We start from the raw sequence: 23,244 nt of genomic DNA on the forward strand, positions 1-23,244 counted from the left end.
AATTTCAGCAGCCATCAGAAAACGAGCCCATCACCACCAGCACCAGCTCGCCTTAATAAGTCGTGCTCGGAATGCACGAGGTACGTGACGCTAAGGATCCCCCTTTTGACTCGGTTGCTAAGACTTGACTGGCTATACTAGGCGGAAGGTTAAGTGTGATGGTGGCCACCCATGTAGGCAAGTAGCCGTATCGCATTAGGTATCTCACGGATTGTATATTGATACGTATCATAGCTCTTGTACGTATTACAAGGTCTCACATCTATGTAACTATCGGCAGCGGAACAAAAGGAATGCTGTTAGTAGAAGGTACCTAACCATTTCAATATACCTACTCTAAACCAAGTATCCCTTATTTTTTTCATCCTCTAAATTCTATATATACCTAACTTACACGGCTGGACCTAGTACCCTTGAGGAGGTGTCAGAGCGATTAAGGTCACGAACAGAGGTCCTCGAACAGCTATTTCCTGACGCGTCCGTGGATGAGCTCATTGGCAAGAGTCGTGATGAGTTGCTAGAAATCCTTCGCGTAAACTCAGTATCTAAAGGGCCATCGGTGGAATTAGTTAGCCGGCCTGCTGAATATGCCGAAGCGGCTGATGATTCCGCCCAAGTATCTGAAAACGGCGAGCCTGCGACCGATCGGCAATGGGACGAGTCAAGTCACCAGCCGCCTGTACTGCAGGCTGCCGATGATATCAACGCTATCAATCTCGCAACCGACAAACACCGTCGCTCTTATCTAGGAGTGACTTCAATCAGCGCCATTCTCCGAGCAGTTTTCCGATTTTGTCCCTCGGCAAAGCATCGCGTTGCTGAGCAAGCCAAGAAATGGTCTGAGAATCCTATTCAACCCCAATCTCAAACTGTACCATTTATGAGCGGGGACTTGAGTACCCATCTCCTCAAAGAGCAACGATGTATCGATTTCTATTTCGAGCATATTCATCCAATCGTTCCCATGCTAGATGAAGAAGACTTCCGGAATTCCTACTCCTTAAGACATCGCAGAGATCCTGGTTGGCTCGGTCTACTGAACATGGTGATAACTCTTGGCTCTATAGCCTCTGGGAGCGATACCCTTCATGAACAATACTACGAACAGGCTCGCAACTTTTTAGATCTCGATAGCTTCGGTGCCGGCAATCTAGAAAGCTTACAAGCTCTCTGCTTGCTTGGGGGACTCTATTTGCATTATCGAAATGCCCCGAATATGGCCTATGCTGTCCTTGGTGCTGCACACCGCGTCGCCATCGCTCTAGGTTTACATAGAGAGTCTAGGCATCGAAATACCACTAATAGTAAAATTCAAGAGGAAACGAAGCTAAGCCGCACCGAAACTAAACGTAGGACGTGGTGGAGTTTATTCTGTCTTGATACTTGGGCAAGTATGACACTGGGCCGTCCAACCTGTGGTAGATGGGAGGGCACCACGATGGACACTTTATTTCCCAGTCTTTTAACTGAAAATGATCATATGGCAATGTCATTATCTGCTAGTCTCCAGTTTTGCCTATCATGCAACCGCATACAGAATCGCTTTGCACGGTTCAGTCGTCTTACGATCGCCGAGGCAGTGTCTTATGATGAAGAGTTGCAAACGTGGTACGCTTCCATACCTCTAGTCCTTAGGTCACCGACAAACTCGCCATCACGTCTCACAATTGCACGCGAATTCAGTATGTAGCATTCAAAGTTTCCTTCGTCCCTTTTTTATCCCATATCGGGGGACAAAGCTGCTTGATGGTGTCGATAGGGGGTTGTTACTAATATTAAAACTGTTAAAAGAAATATCTACTGACTTCTACACTGTTAGTGCGCAACCGCTACCTTAATATACGTTTAATTCTGATGCGATCTCTAATATTATATCTTGCCCATAGCCGCATTCAAAAGGCTCAGCTTAGCGCAGAAGAACTTCAAATTATTGATACTTGCCGAACCGTCGCGGGTGAAGCTATTGATTCGATAGCACTGTACTGGACGCCAAACAGAATTCACGTCTGGAACTCAGCTTGGTACCTTTTTCAAGCCTGTATGATTCCTCTACTTTCCATCGTGATTGAGCAATCGCGCCCCAATCCGAATGCCGAGTCATTGACCTCGGCTCGCGCAAGCTTGGTCAAAGCTCTCGAAACTTTCTCAGAAATGAAGCCGTGGATGCGGGCTTCCGATAGGGGACCAGACATAGTCGCAGCGATATATGAAGCAATTACTGGTGAAGCGGAAGTTGCTGGCCGAACCCCATCTCAGGATGGAGATTCAAATTTCTTCGGCTGGTATGATGAACAGCTTACCGCCGAGTTGGACTGGGGCTCGTTCCTAATGGACGATGATCTCCAGGGAGCTTTCTTCGTAGCTCAATGAAACGATATCTAAAGACGAATAAACATGTATATACTATACTCGATCAGGTGATTCATCGACCTACTGGATATTCAATGACAATTTAAGGAGTTTTAAGATCTTATTATGTTCATGCCTTATTTAATGGTATGCGTACCTATCCATTAACCCATTTTACTAATCCTAGCAACATTTTCACAATTTAGACTGGAGTTTCCTTTCAATTTCCTCGAGACCTGAAGACCCATCAAACAGCCTCGATTTTAACGCACTTGTATTAATCTATTATATGGTTAGTCAAAATAGTTGGAACGTATAGGTACGATATGACTTACGTGCTGCAGACTAAGCTCCGATACATTCTTCACACCAAGTAACCTCATCGCCGTTTGGGTCTCGTCAGCTAGAACTATACCATATGTCAGCCATGGATATCATCTACGCACTCCCTAACTTAAGTACTTACTCTTGAGCACTCTCTCCACACCCTTTTCTCCTCCAACTGAGAGCCCGTAGAGGGCGGCCCGGCCGATCCCAACACCCTTCGCTCCTAACGCCAGGGCCTTCACAACATCTGTACCTCGCTTGACACCCCCATCGACGAGTACATCAATGCAGTCTAAAACCTGCGGGCAGAATTTTCGAATTTCTAATAGAACTTGAATTGGTGGAGGTGCAGTATCAAGCGCCCTACCGCCATGATTCGAAATGATAATAGCTTTAACAGCAGGGAACAGCGTTGCGGCGTATGCATCCTCATGTGTCTGGACTCCTTTGAGGACTATCGGCAAGCTTGTATGTTTACCTAGCCATTCCAATGTCTTTCTCCATGTCAACGCCGACTCTGTCCCCCAAGCCTGCGGTGGCGCCCCGCCAGCTACCTCTGCCATTTTGAAGCGCTCATCTGCTTCACGTTTTCCAGGAAACGGTGCGTCTAGCGTTAGGACGATGAACTTAATCTGGGGGATTTTGCGGATTTGTGCTAGAGTCCTTTCAGTTGCTGCGAGGTCCTTGAGCACATATAGTTGCCACGCGAAGACTGCATCAGGCCCAGCACTCACAATTGCTGGCGGTGACATCGAGGCATTCTTACTGATGATCTGAAGCGCGTTGTATTTTGAGCATGCGCGGGCTATTCCAGCTTCGCCACTCGGATGGGCCAGACGAGCCATGGCAGCTGGGGAGACATATATTGGTAGGCCTACCCTATTCCCCAATATCGATGTTTCTAGCGAGCACTCTGTGCAGTCTACAAAGACCCGCGGTCGCAGGAGGATAGACCGGTATATCTGACCATTCGCTTCCTTTGTGAGTTGGTCATCAGTTGCAGAGACATAATATGATATCGCTTTGGGTGATAGACGTTTCATCGCGTGCGATTCAATCTCAGATACACTCAACATCGACGTAAGGGGCGGCAATGTGATCGACGAGGTTTCCTTTAATCCTATATGCGAATCATGTTTAGCTTTCCGTTCCATCTTGTCCTCGGCAGCGTCGCCTGGTTCAATTGTTCCTATTACTTGGTCTGGCGTTAAATACTCATCCAGTATCTCAACTGGGTGGACCGAATCGAATGCCGCCGACGCGTCTTGCCCTGCATTCTTCAGCAGAATACTTCTCCCTCCAGGATGTTTTGGGACGAACGAAGTGATCTACTCAAGTCGAGTTAGCTCAACGCCCATTCAATACAGATCCTCTCTATACTTTGATAACCTACATCATATACCTTCCCATGTAAGACCATCCAGCAACTCTCTTGAGCTCTATGCTCACTCACTGCGAAATATTAGCAAGCCTCTAAATAACCTTCCGGTATCTATCAATTACATTCTGCCAATTTCCACATTTGACCCATAATCGCCTAGTTTTGCAAAATCAGAACCGCCGTAATTTGATAGATACTCGTACCTTAGCAGTGCCAATGTAAGATCGCTCAACCGACTGACCCCTGACTTACACTATTATAATTTGACTATCTCGTACACAAAACACTCATATTGAAATTCATTTGCTAAATGATATTTCCCCCTAGTAATAGCTCTCAGGGGTTAAAGCCACAAACCTCGAATTATTCAAGACCCAGAACACCTCAAGCTGCAGCCAACTCTATTGATGATAGTGGCCTTACCGCTTGGTGGCGGTCGGTGGTTTGTTTAACCGCATTCTATTTCAGGAAGGGGGATTTATATAAGACCGCAATTCTAAATTAGAACGCTACCCCCACCAAAGAAGCCTCTACCTTAGGGCCTCTAGGGCCTAGATGCCTGGGGAATTAAATTCCCGAAGGCCAATCACATCTGATTTGGAGTCGCAACATGACCCTAGATCGAATGGTATCCTTTGGCTCCCCACTTCCTAGAAACAACCCGTGGGAAATTTACAGGCCCCATGGGGAACCCGTGTTCCTGGGGCTTACCAGGGGAATAGAGAGCCGGGGTTGATAGGTTTTCTTCGGGTTTCTCGCGTCGTGTGAAGTACTCGTATAAGACGATGATCTCGTGCTGATTCGTTTTAGTCTTAACTCTTAATTGTTCTTGTTTTAGCCAAGAGAGCAAACTTTGCTATTCGTCACCATCTTAACCATGGCGGACCAAGTTAGAAATATGCAAGCTTCTAAAGCGTCGAATATTCGTTTAAGTCATGATTCAATGGATAAACAAGGACAGCATATTCATCTCAACGACGTCGACGGGATCGAGCCCAGTCCGGAAACATATGCAGCCATCATGGCGACAAACAAGCCGAATCCTCGAGGCCCTGGCTATATTCAGCTTTACCTTCTAGCTGGAATGGTTTTTCTTTGCTCTACTATGAACGGTTAGTATGTCTCGCATATCTTACCCATTTCAGGGCCAATATTGATTGCCCTAGGATTCGACAGCTCATTAATGAGCTCTATTAATGTAAGCAGTATCTACTTATCAAAGCTGTTAATTAAAAGCAATGAATGGAGTTTCATATACAATTTCGAGTAAGTTACATTAACACTGCTAGCAGGCTCTTCCAAATTATACCAGATATTTTGGGCTTCCGGTTAAAGGAAATGCTTCAACTGGCATTGTGTTTGCTATATTCCAAGTAAGTGCTTCAAACAGTAACTACTATGACAGGGGCTAACCTCCGTAGGTAGGTCAAATGTGCGGTGCTCTTTTTGTCTGGATGACAGACTGGTACGGGCGAACGTGGCATATCTTCTTTGGCTGCCTTGGTGTTTGTATTGGCACCATTATTACGGCTCTATCCACCAACCTACCTATGTTCATTGGAGGACGTTTTCTTCTGTCGTTCTTCGCTACCTGCGCGCACACAGCAGCTCCTCTTTACCTTGTCGAGATCTCCCCAGCCGCATACCGAGGAACTATTGCTGGAGCGTACAACACCTTTTATAATGTTGGCTCTATCCTGGCTACTTCTTCTGTCTACGCATGTCATCTTCATCTTGCAGATCGTGGCGACCTAGACTGGCGTATTCCTTTATGGCTACAGATGGTGTGTCCTGGAGTAGTTTGCCTTATCATCAAGTTTTTCCCCGAATCACCGCGGTACTTAATTGCAAATGACCGACATGAAAAAGCTAGAGATATAATCACTAGATATCACACTAACGGTGATCCTGACCACCCCCTTGTGACTCTACAGATGAAAGAGATGCTGGGGACAGTTCAAGGCACGTCTAAAGCGACCTGGAAGGATCTTCTTGACCTCAGAGTTCTCGTTGAAACACGTTCAAGTAGGTATAGGCTCATGCTGAACGTGGCATTCTCCTGGTTTGGACAGTTCAGTGGAAATAAGTACGCCACCAGAGAACCAAGGAGCAAAACTTAACGCTGACATATAGCTTTAGTATTATTAGTTATTATCTTCCTACCATGCTAGATGGGATTGGTATTACTGACACCAATACGAAATTAGTGGGTGATAATAGACCTACTATGCAATACCTTTCTAAACACTGACTCTTTATAATAGATTCTTAACATCATATATTCTGTCATTGGGTGGGTGTTCTCGGTCTGCGGAGCTCGTCTTCATGATATCGTAGGACGCCGAAAAATGTTACTGGGTAGCACTCTAGGAATGACCATTTGTCTTGCTCTCGTCGCTGCCGGAGCCGCCGGTAAAGTCGAATATGACAACAGTGCTGCTGCTACAATGTCAATTGTGTTCATCTTTCTCTTTGGAGCTATCTTCGCAACCGGTGAGTACTACTGTTCGTCTTGATAACAAAGATTGCTCATATCTACCTAGGTTACACTCCAATGCAACCAATTTATCCGGCTGAGGTGGTTTCAAACAAGATGCGGGCCAAGGCAATGGGGACGTTTAAACTAACTGCTGGGGCGGCCGGCTTCTTGAACACGTTCGTCGGCCCCATCGCCCTTAGCTCAATTGGATATTGGTTCTACGTGTTCTTCGTATTCTGGGATAGCTTCGAGATGGCGTTTATGTATTTCTTTTTCGTTGAGACTAAGGGGATGACTCTCGAAGAATTGGACGTGATTTTCGAAGCGGAGAATCCACGGAAGGCTAGTGTTGAGGCAAAGAATATGCAAAGGAGAATCATCAAAGAAGAACGGGTGAATGTCATAGAAGATGTACAGATAGCATAAAGCAGTTTTAGAAAAAGAAAACCCGCATTGTATTAATGAAGCTATTGTAGACATAAAGTGCAGGATCCTTTGGTCTAAGCCATATTGCATTAGGTTAAGTCATTACTGATTACGGCTATCATACATATATTCTGACCTACTTCTTTTGGTCATAGAATTCCTGCACCCATTCTGCCATGTTGGCAACCTGCTCATCGGCAATAGCTTTAGCACCGGGGTTGACAGCCCAGTTCTGGCCATACAAATCAGAGCAATGTGTACCCTGCTCTACAACTCGAATAGGAAATTCGGGGGTGCTTTCCTTGGGACCGCCAGGGCGGAACTTGGAACTGAGCGTTGAATCACGCCATGGATCCCACTGACCGTTGGTCATCATCAAGCGGGTCACGTTGCTCTCGGACCAACCGCCAGTATATTTATTCACATCCTTAGCAGACTTGCCCTTGGCAATACCGTACTCTAACTCAGGGAACCAAAGCGGGCATTGCGAGCGCCAGTAAGCTTTATTAACAAGGCGTGAGACGATGCTAGGACGACCGATAGGGGCACCATCTTGCCAATATTCGAAAGGCTCATTACATAGCATCCAATTCCATTGACGGTTCCCAGCATTGCCTGGTGAAAGGTCGTGGTAGATGGGGTTGGAAGCATTCAGCGACTGGAAACAGTCCGTATTGTTTTCGCCTTTGAAATACCCGTAGCTTTCGCAAGTTCCCGGTAACTCGACTTCTGTGAACCATTTTGCGTAACCGTCTAGGGCCTTAGCCAAGCCAACCCCCTTAGGACCAGGCACAGGATTAGTAGAAGTAGGCCAAACATTCTCAATATAATCGCAGAATCGGTAATAAGGGTTATATCCCAAAGTCGTCGTCGAGTAAAACTGTCCTGACTGCCACGTCCATGGGCCATTCTCAAGAGCAGCGGCAAAATCAGCATCCTTCAAGTTGCCTAGCTTGAATTTGCTCTTTAACTTAGCCTTCTCCTTAGGGCTACCACTCAGGAGAACAAAGTCGACGTAATCGATAACAGTAGTTAAATCGGAGCTGCAATTCCTAGGTGTCGCCTCTTGGATAGGGACGAAATATTGCCAGAAATCGCCTATAGCTTCCACCACCCCACTGGTACCGTAATACGCCCAGAACGTACCAGGGTCTTTAGCAGCAATCCATCCGGCCAATGCACCAGGATAAGATCCACCAGTGAAGATCCAAGGCGCATCCTTTGCACTGCTTTTCTTAGTCTTGTCAAAAGGTGTGTCGAAGTTATTGGCGAAATAAGTATTATCCTTAATAGAGTTCTCAAGTGTAAGATATTGGAGATTCTTAGTGGTCAAACTCTCGAAGGGAGACGATTCACCCCAGTATCTGTGCTCAAGGATGACAACTGCACCGCCGAGCTTCTCCGCTAGAAGTCCCGTGAGACGTTGGCTCGTAGTATAGGAAACATTGAAGTTATCAGCTGCCTGTTCGCCGGGATTGACAAAAATAATTGGCGATCCAGGTCCTTTCCAGTACTTCGTTCCATACCAATATCTCTGCTCGAAAGTGCCGAGATCAGGATTAGAATGGTCAAGCAGCTGAGGAAAAGTACCCCAACCAGCGGTGCCGTTGCTAGCTGCTAGGATGCTGAATTCGTCAATTGGACCGATTTGCATTCCAGCTTTATTTTTCATAAAGCCAGCGGAGGCCCCAGCTGCCAGCAATAACTGGACTACATACACAGGAGACTTCATCTTGACAATGTGAATGTGGTTCCAGGCACCTACGGAGGTGAACTGTAAAGATCTCTTCTTTCTTCTCTCTCCAAGGAATGCGGAAGTAACTCACATTTTATATTACCTCGTCCCTAGTTAGCTACCTCATGATCCACCTACCCACTGCAGCTTATCTTCTACATACTATGTACCTAGCAAGCCGGCACCATCGCGTGCTCGATCATCCTAACGACCTTCCCTTTTTCGTTAGCGATGCGCCTGCAGAGTACCACCAACAAGGATGTTAGCTATCCTTCCGCTTTAGGGAAAGGGGAATGCCGTACTTCGTACCTGAACTAATACGAGAACATGGGATTGATGGAGCGCAATAAGCTTTTATTGGAGGTGATAAGATAGTTTTATGATAGTTCTATCTAGGTAGGTTAGATATTCTACTGTAACAATCAACACGATAATAATAATAATAAAAAACAAACAAAAAAAATCAAACAATATCCCCGCAATGTTCCATACCCTCGGGACTCTACTATTCTACTATGTACCTTGGTACTTTAAATTATTCAATTTTAGGATATAATATCAAGTTATCCATAATAGTGTAATAACCTACAAAAAACAATCCATTATTTCTTAACATTACATAGTTATACAACTCCATTGAACATCATATCATAGGTAAGGTAATATTATGGATATATAGAGGCATTACTATTTGAAAGTTATTCCCGCTTAGCCATTTGTAGTTTTACCATAACATTTACAGCGTTGATCAAGATGGCGATCACAACCCAACAATCAAAACCAGCCGCACCAATAGCCCCCAGGCCTAACGAGAAGTTCACGAAATGCATAGTACATAGGTGCCTACAGCAAATAAGCGACGGGAACTATTTATGTCCATACCACGCAGCTAAGGTGGCTGGGACTCAAATGGAAAATTATTATAAACGAAAAGCTACGGGCATTTGTGCTAAATGTTCAAATCCAGCCGTGGAAGGACTCGTATATTGTATTGACCATCGTTTAAAAACTTTAATGTACAATCATATCCGCCGTGGTTTAATCATGGGCATTTGTGCTAAATGTCCGAACCCAGCTGAGGAAGAGTATACACTATGTGTTGAGCATCTTTCAAAAACAACAAATAGTGTCAGCCAACATTATAAGAACCAAAAAGCCCTAGGTATTTGTATTAGATGTTTGAACCCAGCCGCGGAGGGGCGTAAACTATGTGTTGAGCATCTTTCAATAGCAACAAATGGTGTCACCAAACATAATAAGAACCGAAAAGCCCTAGGTATCTGTATTAAATGTTTGAACCCAGCCGCGGAAGGGCGTACACTATGTGCTGAACATCTTTTAAAAACAGCAAGTCGTAAAAGCCAATATTATAAGAAGCACAAAGCCCTAGGTATCTGTATTAAATGTTTGAACCCAGCCGCGGAAGGACGTACACTATGTGTTAAGCACCTTTCAAAAGCAAGAAATAGTGTCACCCAATATAATAAGAACCGAAAAGCCCTAGGTATTTGTATGAGATGTTCGAACCCAACTGCAGAAGGGCGTGTAAGATGTGATGAGCATCTAGCCCATCAGCGAAAACTAAGAAAGCTCAATCAGGAGGCGAAACATAAACTTAAATTGGAGCAAGTATTAGATCGGAAAGTATTACATTCCAAGAGCAAGGAAGTCGAAAGAGTGGATTCTACAACAAATAACATATTGCCGCATATTGAAGTAGAGATGATAGGCACTCCTATCTCTCAAAATATTGAGAATTTTCCAGTTTCTAATGAGTTACCAGGACCACCCATACCGGAAATCACCCTTGAAGAGAAGGAAGCAGCGCAAATTCTCATGTCCATATATAGTCAATTTAACAATTAGACTCATGTTTAGGGCTATAGTTGTCTCCGTCATCATGAGATCAAGATTGTTCCCCTTTTTAGTCAGCCCAGTAATTAAGAATACAGTTCAGCATAGTTAATAGTATAGTAATATTCAAGAAATCAATTCGTCAAATACACCGAACTACTAAAAGTCTAAGAAGTTTTAGCTTATCATGCTCACGTATGATTTTACAAAGTCGCTTTCTCTATCGCAAAGCGCGAGTTAAAGTTCAGTTGAAGTTAAAGCAATAGAATAAGGAGCCCAAATTCAGATGAAAACATCGCGTCTGAGAGCCAGTTTTGCTGGAATAGAATTATTAAGCCAGTATGTCATTAGATCGCACAGGGATCTTCACCGTATTCCGCTAGTAAAAATCCTCTGAGCTCGAGATTGAGTGCTAGACGAGCAAAGGAAGCCTGTGAACGCCACGATCCAAAACGGTACTCAAGTCGACTGATAGGACCCTCAAACCCAGACACCGTGCCGTGATCGATTATATCGTCGATGTCGTACACGAACTTGCTTGAGAAAAACCCATCCAAGTAGTCTCGATTAACGACCTGTGGATCTCCAGAAATTAGAAGTACACGGCTAGCATAGCTGGGAGCATCCTCTTCTCCAACCCTGTTCCTGTTCCATTGCACTCTAGGGAGCCTGCCATCAAATATGATTCTTCCTTGCTGTATTGCATTGAAAAGCACCTCGGCATCTCCCCGTTTGAAGAAGCTAATGGATGCCGCGGCGGTACTGCTGATTTCGTTGGGACCGTTGATTACAGTCGAACGAACCCTGCCCGTCTTGATGATTGCAGCAAGAAGCTTAGTGACAGTAATTGGCCCAGGTAGTCCAGTAATCCACAAACAGGTGTTCTTTTCTTCGGGAACATCAGTGCCTTTATTTGTGGACAAATTGCGATCTCCTCGGTAGTTTCCGTTAAATCTATTCGTCGTTCGGGAGGTGTTAGTAGCGCCTGTCAACTGCTCAGACGGCTCGAAGTATCGGTGCTCCAACTACAAAAACATTATTAAAATATTTTCTTCGAGGCGTTCCATAGAATATACATTGCAACCCTTATTGGTATAAAGACTAACAAAAGGGCAGTAACGCAGCTAAAGAAATAGGTATACGTACAGTAGGGATTGGCGTAGCCATTTTATCAAGTGTGATGGTGTTCGGGAAAATATCTTACACAAATTGATGCCTTTAATTTATAGGAGCGCCCTTCAAGCGAAATGGCACCCAAATTATTGCGCAAACCTAGAAATGGTTATGTTTGACGAGATATGCTTTGGCTGCTCATCGAGCTATTATCTGATTTTAGCCCCTTTCTAATTGGCCGCGAAGGAATAAATGTGTAGTTAAATGTATAGTAAAGAAAATTAGGAGAAAGATCGGTTAGTTATATAGGTATTCTATTGGGTGTCTTAATGAAGAAAGGTGAATAGCTATCTTGAGCAAGATGGGAAAGTCACCTAGCAACAAGATATGTAGGTAGTCACCAGAACAATTAAGGGGTCATGCGGATATGGTATCGCAAATATAATTTTAATGTATTGAATAGCAATATTCATCCGATATTCTTCAAATTTCCCTAGCCTGGTGTTGCAATATCCTACTAAATATACCGAGTTGGTACTTTCATCTATTCTTATAGCCAATGCTAAGTGACAAACTACTAATTTTGTATGAAATAGGGATAAGTTGTACAATTTTCCGGACAAAAATAAAATGAAGCGGGAGTCACGTCGGATTTAGCTTCTTCGCTCATATTACATACCTACTAGAAGTCTCAATCCATTTATATTCGTATTGCCTCACAGCATAGGATTTATCCCTGTAGCATTCCTATAACGAAACTATCTGCTCTATTCAATACATCAATGCTTGCATAGTAAAGTACTAGGATCATAATATTTACGCCTCAATCGAGCCAAAACGCTCCTATATAAAGTCTAAGTAGTATGTCAACTTATTTACAACTAAGCACCCCGACAATACTCTATATTACTAGCTGTACTTATAAGCCAGCTCCATCATATGAAATAGCCCTGCAGCATCGGCCTATGATACAAGATATTACCAGACGTAGGTCTCTACAATATAGGAATAACACTACGTCCTATTCTGTACCACCATTGTTTTTATAGCTGGGCAGCAATAACCCTTCGAAGGATATTAATCAAATCTCGTTTATTTTTAGAATTAACGTCATGAGTCACGAAAATTACAAGTTTTATTTTTTAATGCTATGACACTGCAGCAAGAACAGCTGGCAACGAGTGTATCATTTTTTCCTTATGAAAAGAGTACGAGACCTAGAAACTAACACTGTCATGACCTTTTTTCGTCCCAATCATCCGAGGTAACAACTTAGCACAAAAAGATACATGACTCCCACAACATCGATAACGTTGCTATCACAGTTACCATGCCATAGAAGAAATTCCAGATCATGGCCTTTTACTTACCATTAATGAGTATAACATATTACGTCATCTATTCCAACACAAACAATGTTTGGGTGACGATACAATATCTGAGGGGAACCACGCCTATTATTTACTATTCTTTACAAATTCTCAACCTACCTTAGTTACCCTAGGTATTCTAGGACAACCTTTCAAGACATCGGATTCATCATTACACCTAGTTCGAACCTAGGGGCTTTCTATTACTCTCTTTAAGTAGTTAACCATTCTACCCCAGCGTGAGAAATATCTCATACATGCCAATTTGAATTTGGCTACATTTTACCTAAAGAAAGTTCCTGAGAAGAGATCTTTGACGAGATCTTCGACATTTCCATTGCACAAGATCGCCCATGTTAAAAGGGGATATATACCTTATTGATTATTTTATTTTACGCATCCTTTATATCCTAGCAACAATCACACTCTGTTAATTACAATGGAGCTTCAGCACGACCATGATCGCATATTTAAAGTCCCTGTCAACACTCGGCTTCAAGAACCCTGGAGCAATACGATATATCGCATTGCTCCATTCCTTCAGTGCGTTGAAGAGTGCAATTCCAATTCTCAATATCACCCAGAACATCGCGCCAGCATTCAAGATTATGCGGGAGTTCACCTCAAACCTGAAGTGATGGACTATGTTAGAAAAACATTCCTTTCCTGGAGACAAATCCTAGTATCTCAGGTAACTTTGAACATCCGATATTACAATACCCAAATACAAGTATTAACCTTTCTATAGAGTCTTAAACAGAGAGGACTGTTCACGAATAAATACAGATCACCTACCAAAGTCGTCCACAGAAAACAAAACCACGGGGCTACTCAAATGCCAAGGAAAAAGACACTGGAGCTTCTTGACTTGCCGTGCGAAATTTTTGAGGAAATTTTCGAATATGTTGTAGGCTCTTATGAGTTAAGAGGACACCTCCTTAGGCTCTGTCGCCACACCTACAACATCCGCTATCGTCAAAATCTCTCAACACAGTTAATCCTCTATAAGCCCCGGGCCTGGGCCGAGTTGAAGGTTCTCCAAGTTTGTCGAGCGTTCCGGAATTTGGCCATATCGTACTACGGTTTTCCCCAGGAAAATAGCTTTCCTTTCAGTCCAATGTTAGATACCCTAGTCATTCAAGGCGAAGGCTTGGATTGCTTTGGTGAGGAAAGGACTTTCTCCGGTGTTTCCTGTTTTGCAAATCTCTCATTGCAGAATTGGACGAACGATAACCATTGGCTTTATTACGATGGGGTCTATAGATTCAACGAGAACATGTGTGATGTGAGACCGTGGAGCAAGGTCACAAAGATATCAAACGAATGTCTACGCAGACCGACCGAGATCACAATAGATGTTCACGACGGCAGCACATATAAATCGGACTGGAAAAATATCTGGCATTTCCTCGGCCGCATGTTCACCAATACAACGTGCCTGAGATTCAATATTAGCCGAGTAGATTGCTGCGCCCGTAGGGAGTCAATAGAGGCACAGGACCTGGGTATGGAGAAGAAGAAAAAGTACTATTTGGTTCATGACATAGGAATTGTTCATGAATTAGGCTTGGCAATAGAAGAATCTCCTCCAAACCGGCTTTTCCCCGAGTTGAAGACTCTAAAGCTAGTAAGGGTCGCGGACTATTGCACAGGCATATGGTCACCGAAAAACCGAAGAACTAGGCACCTGCTTGGGATAAATATGTCGTATGAAGACTAGCTGCGGTCGAGGACCGGTTAGGTTGATGAACACAGAATGGGAAAAAGAATGTAGTAATATAGTGGTCATAGTGGTCATAGTGGTTAATACAGCAATAGAGATAATTCAGATCTATCTTTACTAAATCAATTTCAATATATGAATGTGTATAAGCTTGAATAGGTAGTTTCGGTTAGATTTTGGTTAGAATACAGTGATATATGTAGAAAAGGGGCAATAACCTGATCCATAAAACATTAATTTATTTATGCATATTATGTATATGTCGGGCTGTGTATGTATATATAAGAGATATATGTATTTATGGGGTATCTGGACTAGGTATCTTTGATGCATAGGTACCTACCTGAACCTTAGGTACCTACCTAATTTATCTAGGTAGGTACTTCGTACTTCGTACCTAAACATCGCATTGCCTGGAATTCTGTATCCTTTTTCGCGTCGACCTTCCAACTACGTAACCAAGACTACCAAAAAAAAAAAATTTTCCATCATAAAATCCCACAAACATTTTCCAATCTCAATGGCAGACGAATCTACCTCTCCTCGCGCCCCACGAGGTGATTCACCCCCCTCTCGCAAACAGAGTAGAAGCGACGATCGAAGCCAATCACCACGTAGCCACCGCGACAGATTAGACAGAGATAACTACAGAAGAAGCGACAATTATCGATCGCGGGATGATGATAGGAATCGGGGTATAAGACATGAGCCTGGAAGAAACCGGAATGATGAGAACAAAGACGATCCCGACCGGTTAGGGCGAGACTTAGAAAGACGACGTGACAATCGCGGGGAGAGAGACTCGGATCGGAGAGATATAGATAGGAGTGAGGGCAGAGATCGAGACCGACCTAGACCAAAGAAGAGTTCTGGGGGTTTTAAGTTTAAGGATAAGCGTCGCGATGAGTTTGAAGACAGAGACGATGACCGACGTGGTGGCTCATTTAGAGGTTACCGAAACCGCTCACCATCCCCACGTCGCCGAGATCGAAATCGGGACCACGATCGTGAACGTGATACGGGGACATCTTCGTCTACGAAAAAGTCCAAGTCGAAATCTACCGGCGGAGACACCTCCCAGCCTCCTGTTCGAGCACCCGCAGCTCCCTCCGGCGGTGGTGAAGAAATGATCATCGTCCATATAAACGACCGACTGGGTACTAAGGCAGCTATCCCATGCTTTGCTTCGGATCGCATTAAGGAGTTCAAAATCATGGTCGCCGCGCGCATCGGTCGAGAGCCCCACGAGATTTTGCTCAAGAGACAAGGGCAGCGGCCTTTCAAAGACATGCTTACACTTGCCGACTATGAAATTAGCAACGGAGTCCAGCTCGATCTGGAAGTCGACACTGGTGATTAAGCAGGAGGATAAGGAGAAAGCTATACTACCTGTTACGGGTTTATAATAGGTCGTCGAGTGCAAGCACGGATACGTTTATGTTATCAACCCGCGATGTAATTAATGAGAGCTTGATACCTCAACACCTAGCAACCCAGATATCTACGAAGTACATAGGGTCCGTGCAGTATGAGGCCTTGCCTTTATTGCTACTATATTCTATAGTATCATAATCCAAGATCAAGTATGAGGTATATGTCCAAACCATGCTATCACGATTCTTAATTCCAACAAGATTCTCATATTTAACAGATGATTACACCATACTTTACCGTTAATGTCTACCCGCGCATCGGGATATTTCTCTTAAATTATGTAGGCGAGAATCCCCAGGAACTACTTCTCTCATACAAGATTAGGATTAATTCCTCTGGCCGCTCTGTAACCTCCAAAGTTGATCATGCTGCTCTCGGAGACGCCTATCCTGCTCTTGGATAAAGTGTTCCTTCTCGCTGAGCCTTTGAGTCAGTCCCCTCTTCTCATCACACCATTCTGCCCTTACGCACATCTCGACATCCTCTTTCCAATCTACAGAGGTGTTAGAATATTACTGTCTAGGCACATCTCACTGTCTACATCTCAGGGGGGCAACTTACGGTCGTAACATTTGTTCTCCAAGCACGCCTTGGCTTCGACTTTACAGTCGCACCGTGAGCAAGCATCTGGTAAAAATAGCCAGTCAGTGATATAGTCACGTTCAGCAGACAAATCCTTCTTACGAGTGTCGCAAAATATCCCCGTACAATTAACGCAATCTGGGCAACCCTCACTCCGGCAGGAATCTGGCCGGATAATTAGTTATGGTAGTACATAGAATGACTGAAGGAAGTAGAGGGGATACTTACGGAGCGGACAATAGTGTTCTCCTGACTTCGCATATTCACATTCCTCTTCCCATTCGCATCGATCTAGTAACAATTCCTGTCAATCTCTCATTTCCCCGCGAAGCAAAACAGACATATGCTTACGATCATCACAATAGTCATGTTCTCCGGACGAAATATTACACCCCCTTTCGCGACATGCATGTTCCATACAGTGAAATGAACCTTCTACCTTCTGCAGTACACATCCAGGAGTCTGACATTGAAGGTCTAATCCCTGTAAGCATTGCCACAAGGAAGAAGTCATGATGAGGTGGTTTGCTTACGCTCTCTACAATATTTCCTGTTCCTTTCTTTGGGCCGGTTGCAGATCGGCGGCCCCCATTCACATCTATTGTCTAGACAATCGAGTTAATCAAGAACCTTAGTTTCATACAGAAACACAAGACCTACGTGCTAGGCAAAATGGAAATGGGGGAGCAGCTATATGCATGCAATCCCGAATCTGACACTTATCTATCCAACAGGTTAAGAGCTGAGGTTCGTTTAATTAGGTATATCATATATCTCACTTACGCCCTCGGCAACATGTAGTGCCTTCCAGAGTCTGGTTAGGACAATCAGCCGCACGACAGTTATCTTTAAATCTGCTTTAGCATGTCTTGTGAATCTTATTGAGGGTTACAGCTCACGATCATCACAGAACGGGCGGTATTGGTTTGGTGCCAGCATAGGGGCGCGCTGGTTAGGACACTCCGTTGCAGTACACTTGTCTATTAACAATCAGCATCAACGACTTCTTTATAATCTTTATAAAGAGTCTTACGATCGAAGCAGTACTTCCGACGCTTGTATTGTGGTGTCCCAGCTCGGCCTCGATCGTAGTACTGCATCCTCCCATTCATACAACCTACTGTTATACATTCTATGTCTATATACCAGTCAGATATGTATTTACCATCGAGGGGCATATTTCACTCACGTTGAGAACAGACCGAATCTTCCGGCTGCTTGTAATTCTGGCAGCGCTCTGCGTCGAACAGTGGCTCCCAGAAGTGTTCGCATGTGTCTTGAATCATCGTAAGTCAATAGAACTTTTTGACATATCCTTCATTAAATATGACATAAAGGCTACTTACGTTTTTTGCAATGCTTGGAGGAGACTTGGTCCCTTCGCTCCACTTCTGCCTTGCAACATGGTGCATCGCATACCTTTTTTGCATGGCACGTAGTTGTTGATCTTATAAAACAAGGCATCGACTTACATGGCGTCGATTTAGAAGGAGTCGGTTTAGCATGACACCCTGACGGTTTACATCCCGCCGGCTTCGTACGGCATCCCAGCATGTCGAAACACAACTGGTGCTTATCAAACAAACAGAGGACCTAAGAGCGGTATCTTATTATCTTTCTAATTTCTGAGCCCCTTTAAGGAAGGCCCTTTTTTTAGAATACATCGCTATCTTATCTATCTGCTCGATAATTTCGGTGAAGATTTACTTGCATCTTGGGGTACTCCATACTCACGTCGATGGCGGTGAAAAGTGCATGTTTTGCTGACGTGTTTAAGCAGCTACTTCTTATAAAGCGGAGGAGGCTGAGTTGATATTGGGTTTATAATGTAGCACCACAGCTGCATTACATGCATGCTTTTGCATAGGCCATCGGTTGTGGTCCCTCCTATCACCATTCCCGCTGCCGCTGGCCCCCGATTCGCCGTTCACAAGTCTTCTACCATCTCGATTATTATAAGCAATACAACTTGAAAATAGCATTAATAAACGTATGAGTAATATTACTACGCTGCGCACATAGAGCCTTCGAGTTCAAACATGATAATTCGTTCAGTCGCTTTCCAATTCTCGGCAGAAGTATTTGTTTAAATACCGAGGTTACCACTGCTTTTGGAGTCTCAACATATATATATATATATCTTGTGGTATGTACTCGCCAGATAACGTCTTACTCAAGCCACAAATATCACCTCATACCAAATATGGGTTCTTGCAGTTTGCCCATTCTTATTACCTTAAAAGGTTCCCCAAACCGCGCTATTTAAACATATTTACACGCCGAAGATCCGGGGTGGTTATGCGCGTCCGGAAATTAACATAAGGTTGGGTATATCTTCTTCGGAGTAAGCATCCAAAGTAAGGAGGTCCAGTAGTAGAGCAATGTGGTTATAGGCTTAGTTCAAACCCCAAGGCAGCCCATACGCCCGTGGTGTCAATACTTCAGCCACTCCAGCCTTTCAGCTCTCAGCAAAAGCCTCCCTCTTACAGGGTATGGATCAGCTATAGCTGTAGCAGTCGCTGCGGTTGGTTAACACCCCAAACGATATAACCACTAGCACTATCTGATATCATGAATATAATGTCCATTGTTACCCTAGCCCTGTTTCCTATGGCATAAGCTCGTAATTAGACCAATGAGCCACTCAGGCTCAGGCTAAATCAACAGAAGCCTAGATGTCCACCTCCAACAAATAACCCTTTATACTGCGCTCGTACGCAAGAATTCAATTTAAGCATTTAACAAACCAAATCAACTCACAAAGTAAAACAAGTACTAACAAGGCCACCAGAGACTCTCAAAAACGATCAAAGACAATGATAAAATCCACTGTCGTAACTCGGAGAGTTGTATTAAAATAGGAATACATTCGGTACGTTATTGTTCTACATAGGGCGTATTTTTGAAGTTACGGTGGAATCTAAACAATAGAATTTGTCAATATAGATAAACAGGGGTTTTAAACTCTTCTTTTTAGAGACGTATTTAAAATTATAAACGACTAGCTCTACTAGTTCTTAAAGTGATGTATAAGTACCTACAAACACTTATTTGGAAATTCAATGTCTACCTAAGTAGATATATCCCGCATAGCTGAGCCGATTACTATATTAGGTAGGGTGAAGTCGGTTAGTAACCATATTCAATCCTCCCAACAGTGATCAGCAACAAGTTCAAGACGTATCCCGCCTATATTGCGTCTTCTATACATATATATGTACCTTAGGTTGGTACTAATGATAGAGTTAACCTCCGGCTCTAAGCTTAGATTAAACGAACATATACTTATCATTAAGTTGTTTTCCTGGGTACCTAGATAGGTAACTATTTCTACAATACCAACATTAGTAATTAGTAACTTTCTCATATTAAGTATTCAAACGCCCTAAACTGCGTTACTGTTTGCTATTGTTTCTATTCGGGTATAAATCATCCCTTTGTTGTTTAAATTCTTTTCATGTTCAGCGATTCGTGTACTCATATTGTTTTTCTTTTTGAAAGCATATGTACCTGAACAGTTCCTGTAACTTGATAAACATCATGATCCTTTAATTCAATACCAAGTATAATATAATATGCTTCCCAACTTCCACTAGACATACGTAACTTCAATCTAATCTTTTAGGGAAGCCATCCGTTATATTCTAATTCTCCAACATAGGATATAATTAATCACCCATTCTATAGCACGATGTCCCCTAGTTCCCCCGAATATTCTCCCAGCCGTCCTACCAGATCACCTACGCTTTCGGGTGATGTTATTTTCCGTATAGTCAGGAACAACTTTTACGAAACGAAGATTATAAGTAGCTTATCAAAAACATGTCGCCTTTATTGTGGGGCTCTGGATTCATTGCTCTATAGAGCTGACGTACTTATGGTTCGAAAAAGAGTCCTTGGTATTAGGGATTGGACCAGTGATAGGCTCTCTAGCCCTATCTCTATAGAAGCTACCAAACGTTGTGACTCGCATATGTCAGCTCTTCACTGGGCTGTCAAAGCCAATGGCAGTGTTGGTATGATGGTAGCTCAGAAGTCCATCAAGGCAGCGTTGGCATATTGGCCAGAGTACCTCCACATTCACAATTGGAGAGTGGAAAAAATGACACCGCTTCAATTAGCAGCTAGATGTGGTGTGGACGAGATTGTTCAGGAACTGGTACAGGCCTGTACTCTGGTTGATAAGCCGATCATGTTTCATGCTTACGAAGGCCCCTACAGAGACCTTCAATTATCTGAATTTTTGCCATGTGACTATTTTATGGTTACTTCACTCCATATCGCTATGCTATATGGACATGTGCATATCGCCGAAACCCTAGCTCGTACGCAAAATCTTGACGCTCCCGAGGAGACTCCGGGTACGTGTACGTTATCGCTACTAAATTTGGCTGCCGTATGCAAAATGCCATCTGTCATTAAAATACTGCAAACTCGAGGTTACCAAGTTCCGAGAGACTTACGTGGCATGAGAGATACACCCATGCATTTTGCTGCCAGTAACGAGGGCAACGAAGAGACACTTGGGTTATTGCTTAGTACTGGTTATAGCGTCAATGATGTCGACAATAATAATCGTTGTCCTATTAGGATCGCAATTGAGTTTCGTTGCCTGTCTAACGCTTTATTCCTAACCAAGGATTTCTCCGCCGAAGAAAAACTGAATATTGCTGACATGTATTTTAATAAACTGATACAGACAGATGTTTTTCTACCACTCGTTAAATTCCTATTGGAGCATACTAGCATCAGGCGAAAACAGGCTCGTCGCTACAAATACCTTATATTAAAGCACTCCAATAACCCAGGACGACGTAGAAATATGCCAAAGATGCTTGATTTCTTAATCCATCATCCAAATATTAACTTCTCGAAGAATACGCACGCGGATCTTGTCGCCAAGATAGCCGAAACTAGGAAAGAACTTGCTGTTCAACAAGAGAGGTACTCCCGTTTTATGGAACAGCGAATCCAACGAGCCAAGTCAAATCAAATAACCGTATATATTGCCAGATTATATGATTATAGAAGATATGGTTATTTCTAGGTAGCCCCCACATACAAATCAATCAACAGTATAACAACAGACATCACGATAGCCTCATTTTGGATTGTGATTGTTGTTGACGGCGTACGGTGTACACCACCATTTAATGATGACCTTGTCATCCCAACAATATTTGGCCTGATTAATTCAAGTTAAATATGTTGTAAATCGAGGCTTACCTAGCTATATCATAGATTTAACCTAAAGCACTTATAGTCTTCGACCACCAAAAATATCATCGTGGTTTCAAAAACACGATTGTCGCCAGGTTTAGTATATATAAGATTAAGATGTTACGCGTAGTAACGTAATAGATGCATTTTTTATCGTCGGTATTAAATTACGTGTTTATTAGGTATTACGCGTTATTTTATTTATATTAAATCGTATTATTTTAACGTTATTATAATTATGCGCTACTACCTACCTAGGTTAACTACCTAATCTTATCGAATCAGGGACATCTATAACCCCTAAGGAGTCTAATCATCATGTGACTTGGCGTCGCGTCTTTATAATGTCATAATGTCAGACGAGGGGCAGACGCGCCCTTTTAGTGACATCGCGTAATGAGTCACTTTCTAGTAGGCGTACCTTACAGTAAATATCTTAGCATCCTAAATTTTAATAAATTGAAACTGGTACTATAAATTAAATAGTATCCTCGACTACTACTACTACTACTATCTTCAAACCCAATCTACTGACAATATCAACGATTGAGAAAGTATTATGGCCGTGGGCGTAAAGCGGAAGCGCACTGGCGAAACTGTAGACGCCACTATATTTCTACCGCAAAAGATAGCGAAGCCTATCTCTAATAACGTTGCGCTTAAAGAATCTACTTCTGTCCCCGAAGATATGGAGCCCCAATTACGACGAATTACAGAATCAGACCGTACGCCCTTCGAGAAGAAAGTGGTGAGTCTTTGGGATATCCTAGGCCAATATCTTCTCTTCTCTTCTCTTCGTTTTGTCCTTCAAGCGTTATATTATATAGACTACCTACCTATGTTAAGAGAGCTGAGATATGATATGAAATACGAAAGCTCGCTAACATCTATACTCTCTAATGTAGTGGAGCCTTCTATGTCAAATACCCCGTGGTCATGTATCAACGTATGCCCTGCTCGCGGCACATCTGGGGTCGTCCCCACGAGCCGTAGGGAACGCGCTGCGGCGGAACCCATTTGCACCCGAAGTGCCATGCCACCGAGTAGTGGCGACGGGAGGTGCCTTAGGTGGGTTTAAGGGAAAGTGGCCTAAGGATGGCGAAGGCATCACTCTCGACGAGAAGCGGAAGCTTCTTCGTGGGGAGGGTATAAAACTAGACGACAAGGGCAAGGTACTCGGCACGCCATGGGCAGCATTTAATTAAGTAAATAAAGAACATATATGGGGGACTTTTAAGCGACTAGTATAGC

The 23,244-nt window shown here is 43.4% G+C and overlaps 7 protein-coding genes across 8 annotated transcripts; 4 read left to right on the top strand and 3 right to left on the bottom strand.

Moving 5' to 3' along the window:
* Positions 1-293: 293 nt before the first annotated feature.
* On the top strand, positions 294-2,370 carry GL218_00461 (Lactose regulatory protein LAC9; the record flags this gene model as incomplete). The annotated part of the gene is made up of 3 exons (XM_033576882.1): positions 294-298; positions 409-1,682; positions 1,820-2,370. 3 exons carry the CDS (start codon positions 294-296, stop codon positions 2,368-2,370), a joined length of 1,830 nt encoding a protein of 609 aa, XP_033442352.1.
* A 174-nt stretch (positions 2,371-2,544) lies between these two features.
* On the bottom strand, positions 2,545-3,521 carry GL218_00462 (Cytochrome b2, mitochondrial; the record flags this gene model as incomplete). 2 transcript variants are annotated; one of them, XM_033576884.1, is made up of 3 exons in its annotated part: positions 2,545-2,631; positions 2,685-2,758; positions 2,816-3,521. In XM_033576884.1, 3 exons carry the CDS (start codon positions 3,519-3,521, stop codon positions 2,545-2,547), a joined length of 867 nt encoding a protein of 288 aa, XP_033442349.1. The 2 variants fall into 2 exon arrangements, with proteins under 2 accessions (XP_033442349.1, XP_033442348.1); XM_033576883.1 differs by having other exon boundaries at positions 2,816-3,239.
* Positions 3,522-4,934: 1,413 nt separating this feature from the next.
* On the top strand, positions 4,935-6,962 carry GL218_00463 (Lactose permease; the record flags this gene model as incomplete). The annotated part of the gene is made up of 7 exons (XM_033576885.1): positions 4,935-5,169; positions 5,224-5,255; positions 5,350-5,430; positions 5,479-6,143; positions 6,197-6,263; positions 6,322-6,550; positions 6,601-6,962. The coding sequence occupies 7 exons, from the start codon at positions 4,935-4,937 to the stop codon at positions 6,960-6,962; spliced, it is 1,671 nt and encodes a 556-aa protein (XP_033442350.1).
* A 136-nt stretch (positions 6,963-7,098) lies between these two features.
* Positions 7,099-8,694, bottom strand: GL218_00464 (putative serine protease K12H4.7; the record flags this gene model as incomplete). The annotated part of the gene is made up of 1 exon (XM_033576886.1): positions 7,099-8,694. The coding sequence occupies one exon, from the start codon at positions 8,692-8,694 to the stop codon at positions 7,099-7,101; it is 1,596 nt and encodes a 531-aa protein (XP_033442084.1).
* Positions 8,695-10,898: 2,204 nt separating this feature from the next.
* Positions 10,899-11,718, bottom strand: GL218_00465 (uncharacterized protein; the record flags this gene model as incomplete). The annotated part of the gene is made up of 2 exons (XM_033576887.1): positions 10,899-11,576; positions 11,698-11,718. 2 exons carry the CDS (start codon positions 11,716-11,718, stop codon positions 10,899-10,901), a joined length of 699 nt encoding a protein of 232 aa, XP_033442347.1.
* A 3,559-nt stretch (positions 11,719-15,277) lies between these two features.
* GL218_00466 (Ubiquitin-like modifier hub1) lies at positions 15,278-16,117 on the top strand (the record flags this gene model as incomplete). Its single annotated transcript, XM_033576888.1, has 1 exon — positions 15,278-16,117. The coding sequence occupies one exon, from the start codon at positions 15,278-15,280 to the stop codon at positions 16,115-16,117; it is 840 nt and encodes a 279-aa protein (XP_033442345.1).
* A 6,435-nt stretch (positions 16,118-22,552) lies between these two features.
* GL218_00467 (Methylated-DNA-protein-cysteine methyltransferase) lies at positions 22,553-23,198 on the top strand (the record flags this gene model as incomplete). Its single annotated transcript, XM_033576889.1, has 2 exons — positions 22,553-22,741; positions 22,899-23,198. The coding sequence occupies 2 exons, from the start codon at positions 22,553-22,555 to the stop codon at positions 23,196-23,198; spliced, it is 489 nt and encodes a 162-aa protein (XP_033442346.1).
* Positions 23,199-23,244: the final 46 nt, after the last annotated feature.

This window comes from Daldinia childiae (genome assembly GCF_008694065.1).
Source record: "Daldinia childiae strain JS-1345 chromosome Unknown Scaffold1, whole genome shotgun sequence".
Taxonomy (NCBI): Eukaryota; Fungi; Ascomycota; class Sordariomycetes; order Xylariales; family Hypoxylaceae; genus Daldinia; species Daldinia childiae.